We start from the raw sequence: 25,600 nt of genomic DNA, 5'->3' as shown, positions 1-25,600 counted from the left end.
TTCGGGGTCTTCTGTGTCTCCATACGAATTTTAAGATGTTTGGGGGCTTCCCTGGTGGCGCAGTGGTTGAGAGTCCGCCTGCCGATGCAGGGGACACGGGTTCGTGCCCCGGTCTGGGATGATCCCACGTGCCGCGGAGCGTCTGGGCCCGTGAGCCATGGCCACTGAGCCTGTGCGTCCGGAGCCTGTGCTCCGCAACGGGAGAGGCCACAGCGGTGAGAGGCCCGCATACCGCAAAAAAAAAAAAAAAGAAGATTTTTTGTTCTAGTTCTGTAAAAATATGCCATTGGTAATTTGATAGGGATTGCATTGAATCTGTAGATTGCTTTGGGTAGTATAGTCATTTTCACAATATTGATTCTTCCAATCCAAGAACATGGTATATCTCTCCATCTGTTTGTATCATCTTTAATTTCTTTCATTGGTGTCTTATAGTTTCCTGCATACAGGTCTTTTGTCTCCTTAGGTAGGTTTATTCCTAGGTATTTTATTCTTTTTGTTGCAGTGGTAAATGGGAGTGTTTTCTTAATTTCTCCTTCAGATTTTTCATCATTAGTGTATGGGAATGCAAGAGATTTCTGTGCATTAATTTTGTATCCTGCAACTTTACCAAATTCATTGATTAGCTCTAGTAGTTTTCTGGTGGCATCTTTAGGATTCTCTATGTATAGTATCGTGTCATCTGCAAAGAGTGACAGTTTTACTTCTTCTTTTCCAATTTGTATTCCTTTTATTTCTTTTTGTTCTCTGATTGCTGTGGCTAGGACTTCCAAAACTGTGTTGAATAATAGTGGTGAGAGTGGACATCCTTGTCTTGTTCCTGATCTTAGAGGAAATGCTTTGTTTTTCACCATTGACAATGATGTTTGCTGTGGGTTTGTCATATATGGCCTTTATTACGTTGAGGTAGGTTCCCTTTATGCCCACCTTCTGGAGAGTTTTTATCATAAATCGGGGTTGAATTTTGTCAAAAGCTTTTTCTGCATCTATTGAGATGATCATATGGTTTTTATTCTTCAGTTTGTTAATGTGGTGTATCACATTGATTGATTTGCATATATTGAAGAATCCTTGCATCCCTGGGATGAATCCCACTTGATCATGGTGTATGATCCTTTTAATGTGTTGTTGGACTCTGTTTGCTAGTATTTTTTGAGGATTTTTGCATTTATAGTCATCAGTGATATGGGTTGGTGATTTTCTTTATTTGTAGTATCTTTGTCTGGTTTTGGTATCAGGGTGATGGTGACCTCATAGAATGAGTTTGGGAGTGTTCCTTCCTCTGCAGTTTTTTGGAAGAGTTTGAGAAGGATGGGTGTTAGCTCTTCTCTAAATGTTTGATGGAATTCACCTGTGAAGCCATATGGTCCTGGACTTCTGTTTGTTGGAAGATTTTTAATCACAGTTTCAATTTCATTACTTGTGATTGGTCTGCTCATATTTTCTGTTTCTTCCTGGTTCAGTCTTGGAAGATTATACCTTTCTAAGAATTTGTCAGTTTCTTCCAGGTTGTCCATTTTATTGGCATAGAGTTGCTTGTAGTCTCTTAGGATGCTTTGTATTTCTGTGGTGTCTGTTGTAACTCCTCCTTTTTCATTTCTAATTTTATTGATTTGAGTCCTCTCCCTCTTTTTCTTGATGAGTCTAGCTAATGGTTTATCAATTTTGTTTATCTTCTCAGAGAACCAGCTTTTAGTTTTATTGATCTTTGCTATTGTTTTCTTTGTTTCTGTTTCATTTTTTTCTGCTCTGATCTTTATGATTTCTTTCCTTCTACTAACTTTGGGTTTTGTTTGTTCTTCTTTCTCTAGTTCCTTTAGGTTAAGGTTAGATTGTTTATTTGAGATTTTTCTTGTTTCTTGAGGTAGGCTTGTATAGCTATAAACTTCCCTCTTAGAACTGCTTTTGCTGCATCCCATAGGTTTCAGATTGTTGTGTTTTCATTGTAATTTGTCTCTAGGTATTTTTTGATTTCCTCTTTGATTTCTTCAGTGATCTCTTGGTTATTTAGTAACGTATTGTTTAACCTCCATATGTTTGTGTTGTTTACATTTTCTTCCCTGTAATTGATTTCTAATCTCATAACGTTGTGGTTGGAAAAGATGCTTGATATGATTTCAATTTTCTTAAATTTACCAAGGCTTGATTTGTGACCCAAGATGTGATCTATCCTGGAGAATGTTCCATGTGCACTTGAGAAGAAAGTGTAATCTGCTGTTTTTGGATAGTACATCCTATAAATATCAATTAAATCTATCTGGTCTATTGTGTCATTTAAAGCTTGTGTTTCCTTATTAATTTTCTGTATGGATCATCTGTCCATTGGTGTAAGTGAGGTGTTAAGAGTCCCCCACTATTATTGTGTTACTGTCGATTTCCTCTTTTATAGCTGTTAGCAGTTGCCTTATGTATTGAGGTGCTCCTGTGTTGGGTGCATATATATTTATAATTGTTATATCTTCTTCTTGGATTGATCCCTTGATCATTATGTAGTGTCCTTCCTTGTCTCTTATAACATTCTTTATTTTAAAGTCTATTTTATCTGATATGAGTATTGCTACTCCAGCCTTCTTTTGATTTACACTTGCATGGAGTCTCTTTTTCCATCCCCTCACTTTCAGTCTGTATGTGTCCCTAGGTCTGAAGTAGGTTCTCTTGTAGACAGCATATATATGGGTCTTGTTTTTGTGTCCATTCAGCGAACCTGTATCTTTTGATTGGAGCATTTAATCCATTCACGTTTAAAGTAATTATTGATATATGTTCCTATTCCCATTTTCTTAATTGTTATGGGTTTGTTTCTGTAGGTCCTTTTCTTGTCTTGTGTTTCCCACTTAGAGAAGTTCCTTTAGCATTTGTTGTAGAGCTGGTTTTGTGGTGCTGAATTCTCTTAGCTTTTGCTTGTCTGTAAAGCTTTTGATTTCTCCATTGAATCTGAATGAGATCCTTGCCAGGTAGAGTAATCTTGGTTGTAGGTTCTTCCCTTTCATCACTTTAAATATATCGTGCCACTCCCTTCTGGCTTGTAGAGTTTCTGCTGAGAAATCAGCTGTTAACCTGGTTTATGAGAGTTCCCTTGTATATTATTTGTTGTTTTTCCCTTGTTGCTTTCAATAATTTTTCTTTGTCTTTAATTTTTGTCAGTTTGATTACTATGTGTCTCGGCATGTTTTTCCTTGGATTTATCCTGCCTGGGACTCTGTGTGCTTCCTGGACCTGGGTGGCTATTTCCTTTCCCATGTTAGGGAAGTTTTCGACTATAATCTCTTCACATATTTTATCAGGCCCTTTCTCTTTCTCTTCTCCTTCTGGGACCCCCTATGTTGTGAATGTTGTTGTGTTTAATGTTGTCCCAGAGGTCTCTTAAGCTGTCTTCATTTCTTTTCATTCTTTTTTCTTTATTCTGTTCCGTGGCAGTGAATTCTACCATTCTGTCTTCCAGGTCACCTGTCTGTTCTTCTGCCTCAGTTATTCTGCTATTGATTCCTTCTAGTGTATTTTTCATTTCAGTTATTGTATTGTTCATCTCTGTTTGTTTGTTCTTTAATTCTTCTAGGTGTTCTTTAATTCTTCTAGGTCTCTGTTAAACATTTCTTGTATCTTCTTTTTTTTTTTTTTTTTTTTTTTTTTCGGTACGCGGGCCTCTCACTGTTGTGGCCTCTCCCGTTGCGGAGCACAGGCTCCGGACGCGCAGGCTCAGCGGCCATGGCTCACGGGCGCAGCCGCTCCGCGGCATGTGGGATTTTCCCGGACCGGGGCACGAACCCACGTCCCCTGCATCGGCAGGCGGACTCTCAACCACTGCGCCACCAGGGAAGCCCTCTTGTATCTTCTTGATCTTTGCCTCCATTCTTTTTCTGAGGTCCTGGATCATCTTCACTATCATTATTCTGCATACTTTTTTCTGGAAGGTTGCCTATGTCCACTTCATTTAGTTGTTTTTCTGGGGTTTTATCTTGTTCCTTCATCTGGTACATAGTCCTCTGCCTTTTCATCTTGTCTATCTTTCTGTGAATGTGGTTTTTGTTGCACAGGCTGCAGGATTGTAGTTCTTCTTGCCTCTGCTGTCTGCTCTCTGGTGGATGAGGCTATCTAAGAGGCTTGTGCAAGTTTCCTGATGGGAGGGACTGGTGGTGGGTAGAGTTGGGTGTTGCTCTGGTGGGCAGAGCTCAGTAAAACTTTAATCCACTTGTCTGCTGATGGGTGGGGCTGGTTTCCCTCCCTGTTGGTTGTTTGGCCTGAGGCAACCCAACAGTGGAGCCTACCCGGCTCTCTGGTGGGACCAGTGGCGGACTCTGGGAGGGCTCACGCCAAGGAGCACGTCCCAGAACTTCTGCTGCCAGTGTCCGTCCTCACGGTGAGCCACAGCCATCCCCCGCCTCTGCAGGAGACCCTCCAACATTAGCAGGTAGGTCTGGTTCAGTCTCCTATGGGGTCACTGCTCCTTCCCCTGGGTCCTGATGTGCACACTACTTTGTGTGTGTCCTCCAAGAGTGGAGTCTCTGTTTCCCCCAGTCCTGTTGAAGTCCTGCAATCAAATCCTGCTAGCCTTCAAAGTCTGATTCTCTAGGAATTTGATTCCTCCTCCCATTGCTGAACCCCCAGGTTGGGGAGCCTGACGTGGGGCTCAGAACCTTCACTCCAGTGTGCGGGCTTCTGTGATATAAGTGTTCTCCAGTTTGTGAGTTACCCACCCAGCAGTCACGGGATTTGATTTTATTGTGATTGTGTCCCTACTACCATCTCATTGTGGCTTCTCCTTTGTATTTGGATGTGTGGTATCCTTTTTGGTGAGTTGCAGTGTCTTCCTGTCGATGATCGTTCAGCAGTTAGTTGTGATTCTGGTGCTCTCGCAAGAGCGAGTGAGCGCAAGTCCTTCTACTCCACCATCTTGAACCAATCTCCTACCTTCTTTTTATTTTATCTTTTATCTCCTGTTTTCCATCTCTTTGTCTTCTAGCTCTGCTGTGTGGGAGATTTCTTCAATTTTATCTCTGACCCTTTGCTGCTAACATCTAATAGGCTTTTATTTGTAAGAACTTTTTTTGTTGTTGTAATCTGACTTTTCTGGTTTTATAGCATCTTGTTCTTGTTAAATGGATGCTATGTCTTATCTACTTGGATACTGAGATAGTTTGTTTTCTTCCTGCTGAGTTTCTTGCAGGGTCTTTATCTGCCATGTTAGGTGTCTGGGAGCCCTTGGTTGGCTGCTCACTCTCATATCGGGGCACTGTGAAGGCAACTGGAAATTAGACACGGCAGATTCAGTCCCCCTTTCCAATCTGGAGGTTCATATCGCGTTTAATTTTATTTTTAAAATGAAATTATTGCAGGGAACGTATTTGGATTATGACTTAAGATAGCACTTCACCCATCATATGGTTCTGTTCTTCTGCAGATGGGTTTCCTCTTTTCAGAGAGCCAGACCTTACATTGGAACCTGTAATTTTTAAAAATTAATTTATTTATTTTTGGCTGTGTTAAGTCTTCATTGCTGCCTACAGGCTTTCTCTAGTTGTGGCGAGTGGCGACTACTCTTCGTTGCAGTGCATGGGCTTCTCATTGCGGTGGCTTCTCTTTTTGCGGAGCACGGGCTCTAGGCACGTGGGCTTCAGTAGTTGTGGCACACAGGCTCAGTAGTTGTGGCTCGCGGGCTCTAGAGTGCAGACTCAGTAGTTATGGCGCATGGGCTTCATTGCTCTGCGGCATATGGGATCTTCCTGGACCAGGGCCTGAACCCATGTCCCCTGCATTGGCAGGCGGATTCTTAACCACTGTGCCACCAGGGGAGTCCTGGAACCTGTATTTTTTTATTCTGACTGATCCTTTATCATCCTCCTCTCCAAATAAATTCCCGATTTTTAAAAAATTTGGTGCCTCAGAGAGTATAGTATTTTGGGGGACAAACCAAAGGAAATATAGGTCCTTTCTCACTTGAAAATATGAAACCCATAGATGTAGTGAGAATTTGTCAAAGTTGTGTTTCCCTCTCAGGGCCAGTGTGGTGATTTGTTTTCCTCTGGTCTGTCTTCCCCTCCTGTCTCGTCTGGAGGCAGGCTCCCAGGATTCCTTGGCGCTGGGCAGGCACAGAAGCTTTGGGCTGGCCACATCTGTGGGATGCATGGGCCCAACTGGCATTTAGGGAGGGTGGGACTGTTCTCTCTTGTGCTGACCTGAGCTGTGCTTTACCAAACAAACAAACATCACCTGGGGCTGTGCCACAAGTGTGGGGAGCTCATCCCCAGACACACAGGCCCTGGCTGAGAGTGGGGTGGGGGCTGCCTTCAGCACCCCTCCTCAGATGTCAGGGCAGGGCTTGAGGTGCTGAGGTTCAGATACCTTTTTCTTATCTCTCTGGTTGGTGGCTGATAAAAATGTGGGAGGAATCTGTTTTCCATCTGGTAAAATCTTTTCCCCTTTTTGGCGTTTACTTTGGGCGATGTGCTTAGGAAAGCCTTCCTCCTCCTGATGTTGGGTATGTAACTGTCCTCCTGTTGTCTTCCAGTACTTTTGTGATTTGGGATCTTATACTAGTTGAAGGGTTGCACACACCAGCTGCAGGCTCCTGTCCCAGTTTGGTGAACAGACTGCACACACAGGCGGTACTTCACCAGGAAGCTTCTCCTCGAGGGTGGGGCAGGGCTGGCAAAAACTTCCATCCATGAGAAGTCATTTGGTTGACGGGTGTCATGGTTCTCAAATCAGGGGAAGATGCCTCTGGGCAGAATGAAAGTCTTTGGGTGGGTGGAGGGCATCCCGTCCACCTGAGGCCAGGAGTTTAGACACCGGCACAGAGCCAAGGATCTTGGGATCCCGGGAACTCAGCCTCCGTTGGACCCGGGGAGGCAGCATTGAGGAGGGTGGGGTCAGGAGAGAAGGGAACATGGGTGGGAGAGTCAGGCGAGACTGTTCTCTGACTGATTTCCTTAACACCCTGGTGCTTCCCGTGCCAGTGTGCCTGACAATGTTACTGCTCTAATCCTCAGGACGACCCCGTGAGGTGGCACTGTCGCTGTTCTCCCTCTGTAGGAGAGGACACACAGGCACCTCAAGGTGGCGCCTCCCTCTGGGATCACTGGTGGGGAGGTGTGGGCAGTGAGGGCAGATGGGAGCCTGAGCGCACGTCGAGCTTATGTCCAGGCGCACCTGCCCAGGGACACACAATGGGCTGGGTGTTTGCCTTTCCTCTGCAGATTCCAATGTCGGGGACGAGGACTGGACTCCAGTTGACAAATTGAGTTTCCCACTTTGGAGACAGGGTGGAGGTGAGGAGGAGCAGGTGTGCTGAGGCTGGACCTGTCCTTGCACCCTTCATCCTGGCCTCAGTCCCTTCTGAGCATCCTTTATGGAGAGGATGTGCCTGGGGGTGGAGTGCCTCTAGGACCCAGAGCTGGCCAGTGGCCAGGGTGGAACTTGATCCCCGGTCTGGTCTGTGTGTTCTGTACAAGTGATCAGAGCCCAGGCCCTCCCTTCTCTGCTTCCTGCCAGGTCCGTCTGCCCAGCACAGGCCTTTCCCCAAGCCCCCTGGCCTCTATCACTGGGACGTGCCTGTGCCAGTCTTGGTGTCCCCCGAGCCTGCCACAGCAGTTCTGGGTTCTGCATGTCGTGTCCATCAAAGTACATGGTGTCGCCATCCCTCATGTTATAAAAAAATTGACATGGATGACCGCCTGCAGCACACAGAGGTGGATGCCACGGTCTGTTCTCCAGGTGTTCGTGGGACATACAGGAAGCCAGCGATTTCCACAGGAGGTGCCATGGGTGTGGTCAGTTTCCGTGAGGCAGAGAGTAGGGGTGCCGCATAAGTACAAGGTCGGAGGGCCCAGCGGGCAGGGCTAGGGAGAAAGCCGCCCTGGGAGAACGAGCAGAGTGGGTGAGGGAGGGGAGGGGGCTCCTCGCTGGATGGGCTGCCTGCCTTGCTGCTGAGGAGGAAGGCCCTTGAGGCAGGCAGGACATGGACTTGGACAGAGGCTTGGGGAGCTGACAGAGGGGGTGGGGATGGGGGTGGGGCCTGGAGACAGAGGCCACCACAGGGATGGCCACGGGTGCGGTGTGACATGCGGTGAGGATTGAACTGCAGGGAATGGCGTTCAGAATCGGGAAGCAAAGAGGAGGCTCCCGGGCATCCCGTCTGGACCATTGGGCGGCACAGAGCTCAGGCTGCTGGGTGTTTTCTTGGTGTGTCACCGCAGGTGGGGTCTGGGCTCCAGGTCGGGACTCACGGGGCCCAGGTGGTGGGTCATGTCTGGACCAGAGACCAGTGGAGCTCTGCCTGGCAGACGGGTGGCTGTGGAGCAGGGGCAGCCCCCACAACCCTCTCCCATCCCCAGGTGCCTTGTGGAGCCTGGGTCTCAGTGGGGGCTGCGTGCTCTCAGCCCCCAATCATCTTGTCAGGGCTGGTCCGCCCAGGCCGTGGCCTGCAGACAGCCCTTCTGTCTCTCATGGTACTGATGCCTCCCTGACGGCCACCAAAATACTGGACCTGTGGCCGGGGTCTCGCCTGTGGGGCAGACCAGGTGCTCACGTTCCTCCCTCCAGGCCTCTGAGACTCTCCCTCTGACCCGGTTGTGCTAGTTTGACTGCGTTTATTGACAGTCATTTATTGACAGTCGCCAGCAGGGGCCTGTTATCTGGGGGCGGAGGCCCAGGAGCCATGGGTCCTGAGTGCGAAGGAGGGAGCCGGCACCTGTGCAGGCGCGTGAGATGCAATACGTTGTGGTCAGAGCCCGGATGGCGGATGGCGCCTCTGACAAAATGCTGAGGTGGCCGAAAATGACAGGATAGGCCCTTTCCTTGGGGGAAAGCAGAGGATTAGAACAGCAGCACTGCCTGCTTCCTTTTTTGTCTCATCTTCTATTTTATGGAGTATGATCTGCAGACTGGAAACAGGAGCAAGAACTTTTTTTTTTGTTTGTTTGTTTTGTGTTTTTAATTTTTGGCCGTGCCGCACGGTATGTGGGATCTTAGTTCCCTGATGGGGGATCAAACCCGTGCCCCCTGCAGTGGAAGCACAGAGTCTTAACCACTGGACTACCAGGGGAGTCCCAAGAGCAAGAACATTTTTAACAGTATGGTTTGCAGAACTGAGAACAGTGTTCAGGGCGCCTGTCGGTTCTTCTGTTCGGGTGGTGCTGCAGGCACAGTGGGGACATGGCTGGTGCTCCTGGCAGAGCCTTCCCCCTGCCCCTGCCGTGAGACCCCTTCCCTGAGCATGATGAGCACGAGCATGCTGAGACCACCAGGCAGAACTGGGTGGTTACCCAGGCCCCGGTGCCTGCTGCTTGTGTTCCATTCTTGCTTGTCCACAGACACCTGTTTCTGGCCTCCTGTGTAGTCAATACTCTTCGGGCTCTGAGTCACTAATAGCCGGTGCCCATGCATCCCCATCGTCTGTGGCGTTGCCCTGACCATGACAGGCCAGGGCTCCCGCACCAGCAGATCCGGTGTCTTTGGGCCTGGAGAGGTCCCTCCACCATGAAGCACAGGTCTGTCTTGTCTCTGCGGACGTCCCAGGGTCTTTGCTGTGGTCAAGATGCAGTGTCTGTGGGGGGCCTGCAAGCCTGCCCCCTTCAAAGTTGTTGCCAGCAGCTCGGAGGACCACTTGTCACCAGGCAGGCGCCTGGCCAAGCCCCCAGGTCTTCTGCTTGTGACGCAGGGCCCTCTGCGCCCCTCTTGGCCTCTCTGCACTTCACCTGGCTCCTGGGGCCTCCTCCCAGCCAGCCGCCAGTCGTCACGGCCCCCTCACGTGTCTACCGCTGTCCTCAGGGTTGCCCCAGTGGTCCGCGGCTCTGTGGCCCTCAGCTTCGGGCAAGCCTCTGTGGCAGGGTTAGCCTCATACGGCTGTTGGAGGAGGTATGGGGACGCTGGGGAGACCCCCCTTGAAGACAGGTCTGCTCAGTCACTTGTCGGAGCTGCTCGAGGACTCAGAACCCACGTTCGCGCGTGGGGCGCCTGCCCCGCTGGCCTCAGCCCCTACGCGCCAGGTCCCCCTGGCTTGTCAGGGTCTCGCCTTGTCCTCCTGCATCCTTCCTTTTGCCTCTCTTTGATCCTGGTCACACGTCCCCTCGTGCAAGCGTCTGCTCCACTCTGGATGCTTCTCCAGTGGGAACCCGTTGCTGCCTCCTGGCCCTGGTGCAGGCTCAGGGAAGCAGGCGGGAGGTGGGAGCTCTGGCCTCACGTGTGGAATCTGGCAGTGTGGTGGCTCAGCAGCATTTTATCTTTCTTTATACGTTAGTACAGATTTGTCCATCTCTTAGCATTTAGCCTCTTGTCTGGGGTTTCTCTCGGGATCACGAACGTGGTCCTGCAGCCCATGTGCACGCTCTTTCAGTACCTGGGGTGTGTGTGTGTTTGGAGCCATCAGAAAGCCTTCCAGCACCGGCTGGACTAGGCTTGTTGGATTCCCTGGGGAGAGGGGGGTCTTTCTCAGTGAGCCCAGCGCTGGGAAGACAGGTCGGGAGACCCATCCTGCAGAGAAGAAGGTGGGCTGTGAGCAGAGGGGCCAGGCTCGGGGACCTGAGTCTGACGTGCTCCTTTCTTTCTAACAAATGCGCACCTATCCTTACCTTCGTCTGGGGGCGGGGTGGGGGTGGGGGAATGTGTGCTACCACCCAGAGGAGCTCGGGCTTAGCCGTGTGCAGCAGAGCATCATGTGATGAAAACCTGGGCTCACATTCCGTCTCTTGCCATGCATGTGTTGGCATTTGTGTGGTCTGTCTCCTGCCCCCAACTGGAAGTTGTTGAGGTCGGGCTCATCTCCTTGGTCCCACTGGTAGGACCTGCGTGTCCAACACAGGGACCTTTGCCTTGGGAGGGACTGAGAGGTGACTGGCATGGCCCCTCTGTTGCACCAGAGGAGGCTTCCAGAGCAAGGGTCCCACTGCTCTTGACGCCAGAGTTGGGTGGGGGCTCAGGTCATGTAGAGGGCAGGAAATGGAGGCCAGCTGGCCGTCCTGTTGTTTAATATGCTGGTTATGAGCAGCCTCTGGGTCTGGCCCCTCTGCCCGCTCAAGCTGGGTGGCTGCTTTGTTTCATGGTGACCGCCTTTCCTGTTTCTTCCTTCTCATGGCACTGCCCGCCTTCTCCTTTGCTCAGCTGCCTTTCATCGCTGTGCTGAGAGCCCCTCCCTTCGTGCTTCTCCTGGGCCTCAACCAGGCTGGTGGGCCAGGCCACACCCGTGGGCCCCAGGCAGCTGCTGTGTGGGCCTGCTGGCCAGGGAGCCTGTGTCAACATCTCTCCTCCTTTGTGTTCCAGAGAGGATGCCATGAGGAAGGCTGGCGTGGCCCACAGTAAATCCAGCAAAGACATGGAGAGCCACGTGTTTCTGAAGGCCAAGACCCGGGTAAGGCCCTGGGGGGTGGCCTCCTGTGGGGACGCTGCTGGAGGGCAGGGTACCAGGCCATGGGGACGGGGTGGCTGCTCACTGTTGGGTGGCACTCTGTGGGAAGATCCTGTGTCTGTGGTACAGGTGCGGGAGGGGATTGGGTGGGCATCCAGGATGCAGGCGCAGCCTCTGACCCCAGACCTTGCTGTTGGCACCCCCATTCATGGTCAGCTCCTGTGAATCCTGTAGGGCGCTCCCTTGGGCCCCGGTGGTTCCTGTGGATGGTGCTCTGAGTAAGAACCGCTCTGTCCTCAGGCTCAGCCCTCCTGGGGGTCAGGGCCCTGACAGGTGGGCCCAGAAGGGTTCCTGTCCCCTTTTGTTAAATGATGCAGGTGATGCTCGTGGAGGGTGAGGCCTTGGTGAGGACGAGGCTTGGGAACGTCACAGGTGGAGTGGTTGGGGCGGGTTTCCTGTGTGAGCTCTCGTGTGAACTGGGCATTGCCATGGGCTTCACGTGACCACCTCCTGTCATCTGCCTTGGGGTAGAGCTGCTCATAGAAATGAAACAGAACAGGCACAAAGAAGCAAGTGGCTTGTCTGGGTTACCTGGCTCGTGCAGGGCGGGCTGTGTCTGCTGCACCAGCTCTGCCGAGCACCTGGTGCCCGAGCATGGTGCTGGAGCTCTAAGACCTACTGTGTGTCAAGAATCAAAAACAGGGACTTCTCTGGTGACGCAGTGGTTAAGAATCCGCCCGCAAATGCAGGGGACGTGGGTTCGAGCCCTGGTCCGGGAAGATCCCACATGCCGTGGAGCAACTAAGCCTGTGTGCCACAACTACTGAGCCTGCGCTCTAGAGCCTGCACACCGCAACTACTGAGCCTGTGTGCTGCAACTGCTGAAGCCCATGCATCTAGAGCCTGTGCTCTGCAACAAGATAAGCCACCACAATGAGAAGCCCATGCATTGCAACGAAGAGTAGCCCCCACTCACCACAACTAGAAAAAACCCACACGCAGCAACGAAAACCCAACGCAGCCAAAAATAAATACATAAATAGATAATTTTTTTAAAAAATAAGAAAAGAAAAAAAAGAATCAAAAGCAGATGCTATTTATGGTTGGATCTGGGTTTAGGTAAACCAACTGTCAAGACGTACAGAGGTCTGTTGGGGAAACTTAGCCTGGTTTGAGTGTTTAGATGAGGTAAACATTTTCTGAAATGGAAAGGTAGAGATGATTGGCCAGAGAGCACAGCTTCCAAAACAGAAACCATGTGTACAGCCTGGGCTTGGAGATCAGAGCACACCAGCATGTGTTTGTGAGCACGAGTAGGTGGAGGATGAGCAGCAGAAGCCTGTGCACTGAGGTGGGCAGGCTCATGCTGTGGACATAGAAAATGGTAAGTGTTATATTCCTTTTTTATAACAACTTTATCGAGCTCTAATTCATATACTGTACAATTCACCCATTTAAAATGTACAGTTCAGTGGTTGGTCTTTTAGGATCTTCACAGAGTTGCGCAACCATCACCACAATCCATTTTAGAGCATTTTCTTTTTTCTTTTTTCTTTTTCTTTTTTTTTTTTTGGCCACACCTTGCAGCTTATGGGATCTCAGTTCCCTGACCAGGGATTGAACATGGGCCATGACAGTGAAAGCCCGGAATCCTAACCACTTAGGCCCCCAAGGTACTCCCTAGAGCACTTTCTAAAGAATCTCTATACCCGTTAGCCAGCACTCCCCGTTTTCCCTCAACCCTCAGTCCTAGGCAACCACTTATCTGCTTTCTGTTGCTATAGATTTGCTTATTTTGTATTTTTCATATAAATGCATCATAAAATATATGTTTCTGTGACTGGCTTCTTTCACTTAGCATAATTTTTTTTTTTTTTTTTTTTTTTTTGCGGTAGGCGGGCCTCTCACTGTTGTGGCCTCTCCCCTTGCGGAGCACAGGCTCCGGAGCACAGGCTCAGTGGCCATGGCTCACGGGCCTAGCCGCTCTGCGGCATGTGGGATCTTCCCAGACCGGGGCACGAACCCGTGTCCCCTGCATCGGCAGGCGGACTCTCAACCACTGCGCCACCAGGGAAGCCCTAGCATAATATTTTTAATGTTCACCCATGAACCATGTTGTAGCATGTACTTTATTCCTTTTTATTGCCAAATAATATTCCATTGTATGGATGTACCATATTTTATTTATCCATCACCAGTTTATGGACATCTGGAGTGTTTCCACTTTTTGGCTATTATAATAATGCTGCTATGAACATTTGTGTGCAAACTTTCCTGGGGACATATGTTTCCATTTCTCTTTCCTGTATACCTAGGAAAGGAACTGCTGAATCAGATGGTAACTCTGTATTTAACCTTTTGAGGAATTGCTAGACTGTTTTCAAAGCAGCTGCACCATTTTACATTCCCACTAGGATTGTATGAGGTTCCAATTTCTCCATTCCTCATCAATACTTGTTACTGTTTTTTTTTTTATTATAGCCATCATAATGAGTGTGAAGTGGCATCTAATTGTAGTTTTGATTTGCATTCCCAGATGACTTACTGTGTTTATTGATCATTTGTATATTTTCTTTGGAGAAATGTTTATTCAGATCCTTTGCCCATTTTAAAATTGAGTTGTTGGTCTTTTTATTGCCAGATTGTAAGAACTCGTTATAAATTTTGGATACAAGTCTCTTATTAGATACATAATTTGAAGATATTTGGGAGATAAGAACCTTGGTGAGGGCTTATTGAATTATTTCAACTTTCAAAATACACAACTTGTTGGTCCAGTATTATTTGTTGTCTATTGCTTTATAAGGAACTACTGCAAAATGTAGTGGCCTAGAGCAATGAGTTGGTATCTGTCCTGATTCTGTGGGTCAGGATTGGGGTGATTGGAGCTGCCTGGCTGGCCATTCTTCTGGTCTCACTGGTGACCTCGGCGCAGCCACATTCAGCTGGCAGCCACCTGGTGTCTCCAGCAGCATAGCCCGGGCTTCGTTACGGCACAGCGGCTGGCTTCCAAGGCAGGGGACGTGGAAGCTGTCAGTCCCCTGAAGTCCTAGAACATCACTGGGTCACAGCAAGTCCTAAGGCCAGCGTGGAGTCTGGGGAGGGAGTCGCCTCCACCTTCTCTGTGTGCTGTGGCCTGTGCATCCAGGGAGGCCAGCGGTTGTTGGCTGCCACCTTGGAGACTGGCCACCACAGAGACCCTCCCAGCAGCTGGAGAATAAGTCTTCCATCCCAAGGGGGCGACTGGCAGCACAACAGCCCCCGTCACTGTCCTCGCTTCTCCTTACTGCAGCACCTGCACACCTTAGCAATTTCAGTTGCATTTCCTTTGGTCAGGCTGGTTCTAAATCCCTAACTTCAAGAGGAGGCCCTGACTATTTGGAAGAGAGGTATTTATAGAGAGGTCTGGGAAGTTTCCTGTCATTTTTAGAGACGGACTTTCTGCTTGGACACTGCTGTCCGATGTCCAGCTTATTAGTCCTGCTCAAGCCCCACATGGAGCCTTGGGCCCCGTCATGCGGCGAGACCTTTCCTCCAGGGTGGGGCTCCGGAGCGACTCTCCAGTCTGGTGGCAGCCGGGCACACTTGTTACCTGCCCCTCCTGCCTGAGAACCCATTAGAATGACTGTGGGACCCAGAGCAAAGAAAAGGATACAGAAGAGTGATTTCTCTGTTTTTAGACTCCAGGAGGTGCTGGGAGGCAGAGGTGGTCTTGGAGAAGGGGCTAACCTTCTCTTGGAATCCTTGCAAGCAGGTGGGTCCAGAGGTGTCCACCCTAAAGGAAACCGGGTCACCCATGGGCGGGCACCTCAGGCTGCCTGGTATACAGCCCGGGCAAGGAAGACCTTGAGCACTCTTGTATAAAAGACCACTAGCTCCAGATTGCCTGGTTGGTGCATGCTTCCAGTGTGGTGTTAGCACCCAGAGTTAAAGCTCTTCCCATTCTGTCAGGGGCTGGCCCTGGGTCTAATGGCCAGGCCCCATTGCTCCCTCTAAAGTGATGTGATGTCCCCTTGCAAGGCCCGTGAAGCAGGTACAGTGCTGCTGTCCCCAGGTTGCAGACGAGGAGGCTCAGGCACACAGATGCCAGGTAACTTGCCCAGGAGGTCACACATCTTGGGGGCCTGGGGTCAGAGCCTACCCTCTTTGCTACTTGTGCTACTTCCCCCCATCTAGCAAAGCAAAAGACACCCAAACACCCACTTTAATTCTTAACATCTGAATTCCTGCAGGTGGGACTGCTCTCTGCCTCAAGGCAGAAACCACTTTCCCTGGGGGTGGTGGGTGGTATAATAATAGCAGCTCTAAGCACTCTGCAGATTCAGGAAGGTTTGGCATCTGCTGGATGAGAGCACAGCCAGGGATCCCGGGACCTCTGCGTCGGCACCCACAGCGGCAGTGCATAGAGAGGCTTATTATAGCTGGGTGCATTGCTGAACATATGCTTATCACTTGGTTGTTTTTAAATTAAGCTTATATGTTAAACACACATCAACTGTTTTGCACGTTGGATAGTATTATGCAGAAGTAGTGCATGTCTCTGGTTTACAGCTGTAAACACTGAGTCCCCACGGTGGGGGCCAAGGTGAAACCTAGGGACCAGGAGGCCGAGAGCATCAGAACTGGGAAGTGACCTGGAGGCTAAGTAGAGGAGGGCTGAGGGGCACAAGCAGCTGCTGGAATAAGAGGGCAAGAGCACAGCCTGGGGAGAGCAGGAAGAGGCCGTTGCACGTCTGATGAAGGAGACACTCTCCTACCTTCAGCCCTTTTTACGGACCTCGCAAGCCCAGGGTTGGCCTTTTGACTGAAACCGAATACATCTTCTGCTATCTTTGTTTAATCAGAGACAGCTATTGGAGGAGAAAAGCACAATTGTGTATAGTGAAAACGGCAAACCGCATGAAAAGACTAGCATTTTCTGAACAACTGCTGAGACCTGCTAGAAAGGCCTGGGTGTGGCCAGTTTTGACAGGTCCAGGGCTGTGCTCCTGCCCTCTGCTGTTTGTGGGGTGACAACCAGGCCTCCTCCTGCACTACCCGGCGTCGGCGTGCTTGCTCAGAGGCCTCCTCAGAAATTCTACTTCTTTGGTTTTCAGTCGTTCCGTTTTCACTAGCATGTACTGAGGAGCTGAGAGAGTACAGATACTCCGTGTAGTCCTCGTGACTTTCTCCAGTTCAGCTGTGAAGAACACGAGGTGTAGGGCAAATCAGCGGTAGCATGGGGAGCTAGCTTGCTTTCTTTCGATCTTATTTTTTAATTTAAACTGGGTAAGGAACCCACTGTCATTTGTTTTATTATTTATTTTTTGTATGTTTAAAATACTTTATAATGTATAAGGGTAAAATTTTAAAATACGTGAATCACAACACAATACTCACCAAAGGTCCCATGTTGCTGAGAACACTGACTCTGGAGCACCTGCTCTGGGAATTGATACATTTTTCAAGTATGAGGAAAAGTTTCTAACAGACTTTGTAGAAACTGACAAAATGATACTAAGGAAACTCAAGGGACCCAGCATAGCCAAAACAATCTTGGAAAAGAACAAATGATGCTAGGACATCTGCTGGATGATATTGTATGATATTGAGGTGGGACCCCAGTCTCATACCATATACCAACATTAACTCAAAATGGATCAAAGACCTAAGAGCTGAAACTGTAAAACTTATTTTTTAATTTTTTATTAATTTATTTTTGGCTGCATTGGGTCTTCGTTACTGTGCACAGGCTTTCTCTAGTTGCGGTGAGCGGGGGCTACTCTTCGTTGGGGTGCACGGGCTTCTCATTGTGGAGGTTTCTCGTAGCAGAGCACGTGCTCTAGGCACGTGGGCTCAGTAGTTGTGGCTCGCAGGCTCTAGAGCACAGGCTCAGTAGTTGTGGCGCACGGGCTTAGTTGCTCCATGGCATGTGGTATCTTCCTGGACCAGGGCTTGAAGCTGTGTCCCCTGCGTTTGCAGGCGGATTCTTAACCACTGCGCTACCAGGGAAGTCCTAAAACTGTAAAATTTTTAGAAGAAAATATAGGCATGAATCTTTGTGACCTCAGATTAGGCAATGGTTTCTTACATATGACACCAAAAGCACAAGCAACAAAAGAAAACATAGATTAATTTGACTTCATCAAAATTAAACACTGTTGTGCATCAAAGGATACCATCAAGAGAGTAAAAAGACAGTCTGTGGAATGGGAGAAAATATTTGCAAATCAAATATCTGATGATATCTGATGAGGGACTGGTATCAGAGTATATAAAGAACTGCAACTCAACAACAACAGCAAAAGAAACCAAACAACCTAATTCAAAAATGGGCAAAGAACTTGAATAGACATTTCTCCAGAGACGATATATTGGGTTGGCTAAAAAAGTTCGTTCATTTTTTTTCCGTAAGATGGCTCTAGTAGCGCTTAGTTGTCTTTAACTTCATTCAAAACAATTTTGTTAGATTGTATTGTGACAGCTGTCATATCAGTGTGCATTTAAAAAAAACTTAACAAAATTGGAGAATTTTTGTGTAGCCATTTTAATATTGAAGATGGAAGAAAAACAACATTTTAAAAATTGTTTTATTATGCTTTATTCAAGAAAGGTAAAAATGCAACTGAAATGCAAAAAAAGATTTGTGCAGTGTATGGAGAAGGTGCTGCGACTGATCAAACGTGTCAAAAGTAGTTTGCGAAGTTTCATGCTGGAGCTTTCCTGCTGGACGATGCTCCACGGTCGGGTAGACCAGTTGAAGTTGATAGCAATCAAACTGAGACATTAATTGAGAACAATCAATGTTATACCATGCAGGAGATAGCTGACATACTCAAAATATCCAAATCAAGCGTGGAAAATCATTTGCATCAGCTTGGTTATGTTAATCGCTTTGATGTTTCAGTTCCACATAAGTTAAGCAAAAAAAACCTTCTTGACCATATTTCCACATGTGATTCTCCATTTAAACGTAGCGAAAACGTGTTTTTTTTTCTTGCGGTACGCGGGCCTCTCACTGCTGTGGCCTTTCCGGCTGCGGAGCACAGGCTCCGGACGCGCAGGCTCAGCGGCCATGGCTCACGGACCCAGCCGCTCCGTGGCACGTGGGATCCCTCCGGACCGGGGCATGAACCCGTGTCCCCTGCATCGGCAGGTGGACTCTCAACCACTGCGCCACCAGGGAAACCCAAACGTTTTGTTTTTAAAACAAATTGCATCGGGATGAAAAGTGGTTACTGTACAGTAATGTAGAATGGAAGAGATCAGTGGGGCAAGTGAAATGAACCACCACCAACCACACCAAAGGCCGGTCTTCATCCAAAGAAGGTGATGTTGTGTATATGGTGGGATTGGAAGGGAGTCCTCTATTATGAGCTACTTCTGGAAAACCAAACGATTAATTCCAACAAGTACTGCTCCCAATTAGACCAACTGAAAGCAGCACTCAATGAAAAGCGTCCAGAATTAGTCAACAGAAAATGCATAATCTTCCATCAGGATAATGCCAGACCACATGTTTCTTTGATGACCAGGTAAAAACTGTTACACCTTGGCTGGGAAGTTCTGATTCATCTGCCATATTCACCAGACATTTGCACCTTTGGATTTACATTTATTTCAGTCTTTACAAAATTCTCTTAATGGAAAAAATTTCACTTCCCTGGAAGATTGTAAAAGACACCTAGAACAGTTCTTTGCTCAAAAAGATAAAAAGTTTTGAGAGACTTCCCTGGTGGTGCAGTGGTTAAGAATCCTCCTGCCAGTGCAGGGGACATGGGTTTGATCTCTGGTCTGGGAAGATCCCACATGCCGCAGAGCAACTAAGTGAATGTGCCACAACTACTGAGCTTGCGCTCTAGAGCCCGTGCGCCAAACTGCTGAGCCTGCGTGCCCTAGAGCCTGCCTGCCGCAACTACTGAGCCCGCCTGCCGCAACTGCTGAGGCCCACGTACCTTGAGCCTGTGCTCCGCAACAAGAGAAGCCACCGCAGTGAGAAGCCCGCTCAACAAAGAGTAGCCCCCGCTTGCCGCAACTAGAGAAAGCCCGCGTGCAGCAACGAAGACCCAATGCAGCCAAAAAAATTTTTTTAAAAAAAGATAAAAAGTTTTGGGAAGATGGAATTATGAAGTTGCCTGAAAAATGGCAGAAGGTAGTGGAACAAAGTGGTGAATACATTGTTCAATAAAGTTCTTGATGAAAGTAAAAAATGTGTCTTTATTTTTACTTAAAAACCAGAGGGCTTCCCTGGTGGCGCAGTGGTTGAGAGTCCGCCTGCCAATGCAGGGGACAAGGGTTCGTGCCCCGGTCTGGGAAGATCCCACATGCCGCGGAGCGGCTAGGCCCGTGAGCCATGGCCGCTGAGCCTGTGCGTCTGGAGCCTGTGCTCCGCAACGGGAGAAGCCACAACAGTGAGAGGCCTGCGTACCGCAAAAAAAAACCCCAAAAACCAAAGGAACTATTTTGGCCAACCCAGTACAAATGGCCAAGAAGCACATGAAAGGATGCTCAATATCACTAGTCCTTAGGGAAAGGCGAATCCAAACCACAGTGAGATACAACGTCACACTCATGATGGCTATAATTAAAAAAAGATAAGTATTGGTGAGAAATTGGCACCTCATCACCTCATACGTTGCTGGAAGGAATGTATAGTGGAGCAGCCACTGTGGAAAACAGTGTAGAGATTCCTCAGAAATTAAACAGAGTTACCATATATGCACAGAACTTGCGCAGAAATACTCATAGCATCACTCATAATAGCCAGAAAGTGGAAACACCCAAATGTTTATCAGCTGATGAGTGGATAAAGAAAATGTGGTGTGTCTGTATAATGGACTGTTATCTGGCCGTATAATGGAATGAAGTACTGATACATGGTACAACACGGATGAACCTTGAAAACATCACGATAAGTGTAGTGAAATAGTCACAAGGGAGCACGTATTGTATGATGCATTTGTATAAAATGCCCAGAATAGGCCAATCCATAGAGGCAGTGTATTAGTTTCCTGTAGCTGCTGGACAAATTCCCACAGACTTGGAGGCTACAGTCTCTGGGCTCATGGCTTTGGCCTCTTGGCCCAAGGCTCTCCCTGGTGGTCATGTTTGCAGCCAGTAGTTTTACCAGCCTGTTTCCTGCCTGTTGACTTTGGGAGTCTGACACCCTTTTAAAATTTCATCCAGTCTCTCCCTTTTAGTCTAAACTGGCAGTGTTTCTGCTGGTATGATGCTCTAGACTGTGAATATGTGACATTCATGCCATTAGACAGGAGGTTTCCCCACAAATGTTTCACCCCTGTAATTTCATCCCTATTCCTGGCGTCTGTGAGACGACTGAGAGGATTCATCACATGCCTGATCTCTTTGGCACTAGCATAGTCTGTGCAACCACACCCTCAGCCTTCTCTCCAGAGCACACATTCCTACAGTGAATCTCCTAATTTTAGTGTTTCTTTGTAATCTGAATAGCCTGGGAATTTCCGAAACCAAGTCCAGGTTCCTTTATGTTTAACGGTTCTTCCCTCAGTTTCTTTCTTTACTCCCAATTTCACTGTAAGCAGCAAGAAGAAAGCAGGCCAGGACCTCCCTGGTGGCGCAGTGGTTAAGAATCTGCCTACAAATGCAGGGGACACGGGTTCGAGCCCTGGTCCGGGAAGATCCCACATGCCGTGGAGCAACTAAGCCCGTGCGCCACAACTACTGAGCCTGTGTTCTAGAGCCTGTGAGCCACAACTACTGAGCCCACGTGCCACAACTACTGAAGCCCGCGCGCTCTAGGGCCCGTGCTCTGCAAAAAAGAGAAGCCACTGCAATGAGAAGCCCGCACACCACAACAAAGAGTAGCCCCTGCTCGCCAAAACTAGAGAAACCCCGTGTGCAGCAACGAAGACCCAATGCAGCCAAAAATAAATAAATAAATAATTTTTTTTAAGAAAGAAGAAAGCAGGCCAGACCTTCCACACTTTGTTTGGAAGTCTACTCAGCCAAATATCCAGGTTCATTGCTTACAAGGTCTGCCTTCCTCTCAACTAGGGTACGATTCAGCTAGACTTCTGGGCACTGTATGACAGGGGTTCTCTGTGTTCTTGTTTCCAATCACACGTTCCTCTTTCCCCTGAGCCCTCACCAGGAACACTTTTTTTTTTTTTTTTTTTTTTTTTTTTGTGGTACGAGGGCCTCTCACTGTTGTGGCCTCTCCCGTTGCGGAGCACAGGCTCCGGACGCGCAGGCTCAGCGGCCATGGCTCACGGGCCCAGACGCTCCGCGGCATGTGGGATCTTCCCAGACCGGGGCACGAACCCATGTCCCCTGCATCAGCAGGTGGACTCTCAACCACTGCGCCACCAGGGAAGCCCCTCCAGGAACACTTTTAACATTCACCTTTTCCCCAGCATTCTGTTCTGATGACATCTGTATTCTCTAAGATGACATGAGCTTTCTGACCAGCTCCTTTTCTTCCTTTGAGTCCTCAGTAGCAGTGTTTACCATGCGTGTTCCCACCAACAGTATTCCCTGTGGCCTGGCTCCCTCTTGCCTGCCCCTTATTTCTTGTGAACCAGGTGTTTGATCAAAAGAGCACAGTATGCAGGGGTCTTGTTAGCAAGAAGGCATTGGAGGTGGTGCCTCATATTTGTATATATTATATATATTTCTGGGTGTCTTGATTTTCCCACAAGGCCACAGTTGATCAGGAGTCGGGAGAGTGACAGTCTGACTCTTTTATGAAGTTGCCCATCCACTTATCAGCTGATGATTCCATCATTTAACTGGGCGTTGCAAACTGGTACTTGTCCTGAATTCTGGCTTTTCTTCCACATTTATTAGATGGAATTGTCTTGCCAGGAAAGGTTTTCTTTCATCCACCAGTGTACTTGGTTGCTTGAAACACAGCCTGTTCGGGACCGTCAGGAGTACTGACTGTCTTGTGGAATTGCTGCCCTTGGTACCCAGGGGCAAGTGCCGGGGCCTGGGGGTGGGGTGAAGCTGCTTCTCTTCCTGTGAGTGATGTTGTGAGCATGGCTCTGCATCAAGCGAGTTTCAGGCCTTGCAGCTGTTCATTTTGATGCATCCCCAGTGGCTGCTCACAGGCACATTCCTGACCCCTTGGGGGCCCTGTCACAACGCCTTAGTCTTTTGTAGGTTGCTTGCATCTTGGCCCAGAATCAGCTTTGCTCTAAGGAGCCCTGGTTCCTTTTCAAGGGTGAAATGGTACTTGGGTCTTGCAGTGTGGGCATGGGGCTGCTCATGGCTTCTGTGCTTTTTTGTGAACAGAGCTAAGGAGTCATATGTTTTTGAAACAACAACCTCAAAACCCCATAATTTCACACTGATATTTCCAATTACAGGGTTTTATTTTAAACATGTATCTGTTCTCTTTTGTGAATATCTTGGCTTCTAATGTCATTGGCATAATTACTGTAAAATACTTTTTATTAGTAGCAAATAACAAAATGTGGAATGAAGTTTAAGATTTCTTTACAGCTCTGTGTGTACTTAAAATGTACCCCTTCCCCTAAGGACATATGGTTTTTTTGTTTTGTTTGCTTTTTGTTTTTTAAAATGATCAATCAAAAGAACTAGGGCTTCACTGGTGGCGCAGTGGTTGGGGGTCCGCCTGCTGATGCAGGGGACGCGGGTTCGTGCCCCGGTCCGGGAGGATCCCACGTGCCGCGGAGCAGCTGGGTCCGTGAGCCGTGGCCGCTGGGCCTGCGCGTCCGGAGCCTGTGCTCCGCGGCGGGAGGGGCCGCAGCGGTGAGAGGCCCGCGTACCGCAAAAAAAAAAAAAAGAACTCTTTTCCCTATGATTCTGACACCAACTTGATATCAGCTCATCTGTTTGGTTGGTTTTGCATTTTTAGGAATTGTACTTTTTTTTTTTTATTATTTTTGGCTGCGTTGGGTCTTCGTTGCTGCACGTGGGCTTTCTCTAGTTGTGGTGAGCAGGAGCTACTCTTCGTTGCGGCGTGCGGGCTTCTCATTGTGGTGGCTTCTCATTGCGGAGCATGGGCTCTAGGCGCGCAGGCTTCAGTAGCTGTGGCTCGCGGGCTCTAGAGTACAGGCTCAGTAGTTGTGGCGCATGGGCTTAGTTGCTCCGCGGCATGTGGGATCTTCCCAGACCAGGGCTCGAACCTGTGTCCCCTGCATTGGCAGGCGGATTCTTAACCACTCTACCACCAGGGAAGTCCCTGTACTTCTTCCTTTTGATTTGGCTTTGTCTTCAATTTGGTAAAAGATTACATACTTCCAATGTGAAAGCTGTATAACAAGGTGGGAAGTTTCATTTCCAGGCCACTTCCTGATACCTCTGGGGATTTAATTGTTGATCTGCGGCATTTCTTTTTGCAGATATAAAGCAAACATACATGTTCAGATTCCCCGAGTCTTATACAAAAGGTATAACAGTGTAGCATCTAGTGTGTGGCCTGTGGCATCTTACCTGGAGCATGTGTGTCCTTCCTACTGCTCCCTCCACATCCGTGAGGGGATTCGTCCTCCACCTTTGCTGTCAGGTCCTCATGCAAGACTTGTACAGGTTAGACAAAGTGTATAAACTGCAGGCAGCTTTTTCCCCACATTTCTGTCTTCTCACCTGCAAACCAGCCCGCTAGTAGTACCTGCCTCACTGGGCAGTTGGAAGAATTGAGTGTGTTAGTTTTTTGTAGAGCATTCAGAGCTGTGTCTGGCCCGGAGTCAGTGCGGCGTGTGATCTGTCACTGCTGTGCTCTGGCTGTACCCAGCCTGGATACTTGTATTTTTGCTGTCAGGAGGGGGAGATGATAAAGGTGGAGTGAAGATAAGGGAGGTACATGCTCCTTGGCCCATTTCTGGAACTGTCCTGGAGCGGGGGTGCCTTGGAGCAGAAGAGGGGTCATAACCTCTCTGTCTGCATGGAGGCTGGGAACTCTCACGCCCAGGGAAGCCAGTCTAGACATAGAGTAAGGCAGCCGCCCTGGGGAGTCAGAGGGGGATCAGATCAGCAGGTCTGAGGCGCTCTACCCTCAACCTGCTGGGTGATGTGTTTACCCACAGGAGCGCCCCTTGGTGGCAGTGTGACTGACCACTCCCTGTGCCCGCTTCTCCTGTCAGGTGGTTGCTGCCCCCCTCCATCCCCTTCAGGCCTCCTCATGCTGGTCTGGTCCCCAGAGCCTCTGCTGCGCCGGGCTGTGGGCAGCCTCAGTGGGCGCAGACCATGGGTGCCTTGTGCCCACCTGGCTCCTGTATCTTGTGTCGGAGTAAATATCTGGTTGCTGGTTTTGTTTTTGTTTTTGGTTTTTTTTTTATAACTGAAGTATAGTTGATTTACAATGTTGTGTTTTTTCCTGTACGGCAAAGTGATTCAGTTATACATATGTATATTTTCTATTATGGTTTATCACAGGATATTGAGTATAGTTCCCTGTGCTATACCTTGTTGTTTATCCATTCTATATATAATAGTTTGCATCTGCTAACCCCAAACTCCCGATCCATCCCTCCCCTAGCACCCCCCCCACCCCTGGCAGCCACAACTCTGTACTCTGTGTCCCTGAGTCTGTTTCTGTTTCATCGATAAGTTCATTTATCATATTTTAGATTCCACATATAAGTAATACCATATGGTATTTGTCTGACTTACTTTGCTTAGTATAACAATCTCTGGGTCCATCCATGTTGCTGCAAATGGCATTATTTCATTCTTTTTTATGACTGAGTAATATTCCATTGTATATATACATACTATATCCTCTTTATCCATTCATCTGTCAGTGGACACTTAGGTGCTTCCATGTCTTGGCTATTGTAAATAGTGCTGATGTGAACGTAGGGGTGCACGTATCTTTTTGAATTAGAGTTTTCTCCGGATACATGCCCAAGAGTGGGATTGCAGGATCATATGTTAATTCTATTTTTAATTTTTTGAGGAACCTCCATACTGTTTGCCATAGTGGCTGCATCAGTTTACATTCCCACTAACAGTGTTGGAAAGTTCCCTTTTCTCCAAACTCTCCAGCATTTGTTGTTTGTGGGCTTTCTAATGATCTGGTTGCTTTTTAAACCTGCTTCCTCTTGCTTCACCTTTTATGGAAGTAGAAAAAGCTCAACAAATTCTTTTAAGATTTCTCCGACCCAAAAGATGGCCAAGGCCTTACTGAGACATCAGCTCTTGACCTGGCAAGCCCCCCGTCCTTGGCCACCTCATTTCAGAGCTTCCTTTAGCCCACTTTCCTTGCACCCCACTCACCACCCTGTCGTCCTTCAAGGACCAGCCTGGTCAGGTGATCTGCGGGATCCTTTTCCTCCC

General features: G+C 48.4%; 1 protein-coding gene across 4 annotated transcripts in view; it reads left to right on the top strand.

Annotated features, from left to right (window-relative positions):
- MED15 (mediator complex subunit 15) overlaps window positions 1-25,600 on the top strand; it is a 62,935-nt gene that overhangs the window by 14,484 nt on the left and 22,851 nt on the right. For all 4 annotated transcript variants that reach the window (XM_079717618.1, XM_079717616.1, XM_079717617.1 and 1 more), the window contains exon 2: window positions 11,254-11,341. In XM_079717618.1, the coding sequence (XP_079573744.1) occupies window positions 11,254-11,341 (88 nt within the window). The remainder of the gene's footprint in view (window positions 1-11,253; window positions 11,342-25,600) is intronic.

Source organism: Hyperoodon ampullatus (assembly GCF_949752795.1).
Source record: "Hyperoodon ampullatus genome assembly, chromosome: 13".
Classification (NCBI taxonomy): Eukaryota; Metazoa; Chordata; class Mammalia; order Artiodactyla; family Ziphiidae; genus Hyperoodon; species Hyperoodon ampullatus.
This window is presented reverse-complemented; position numbering and strand designations above follow the sequence as displayed.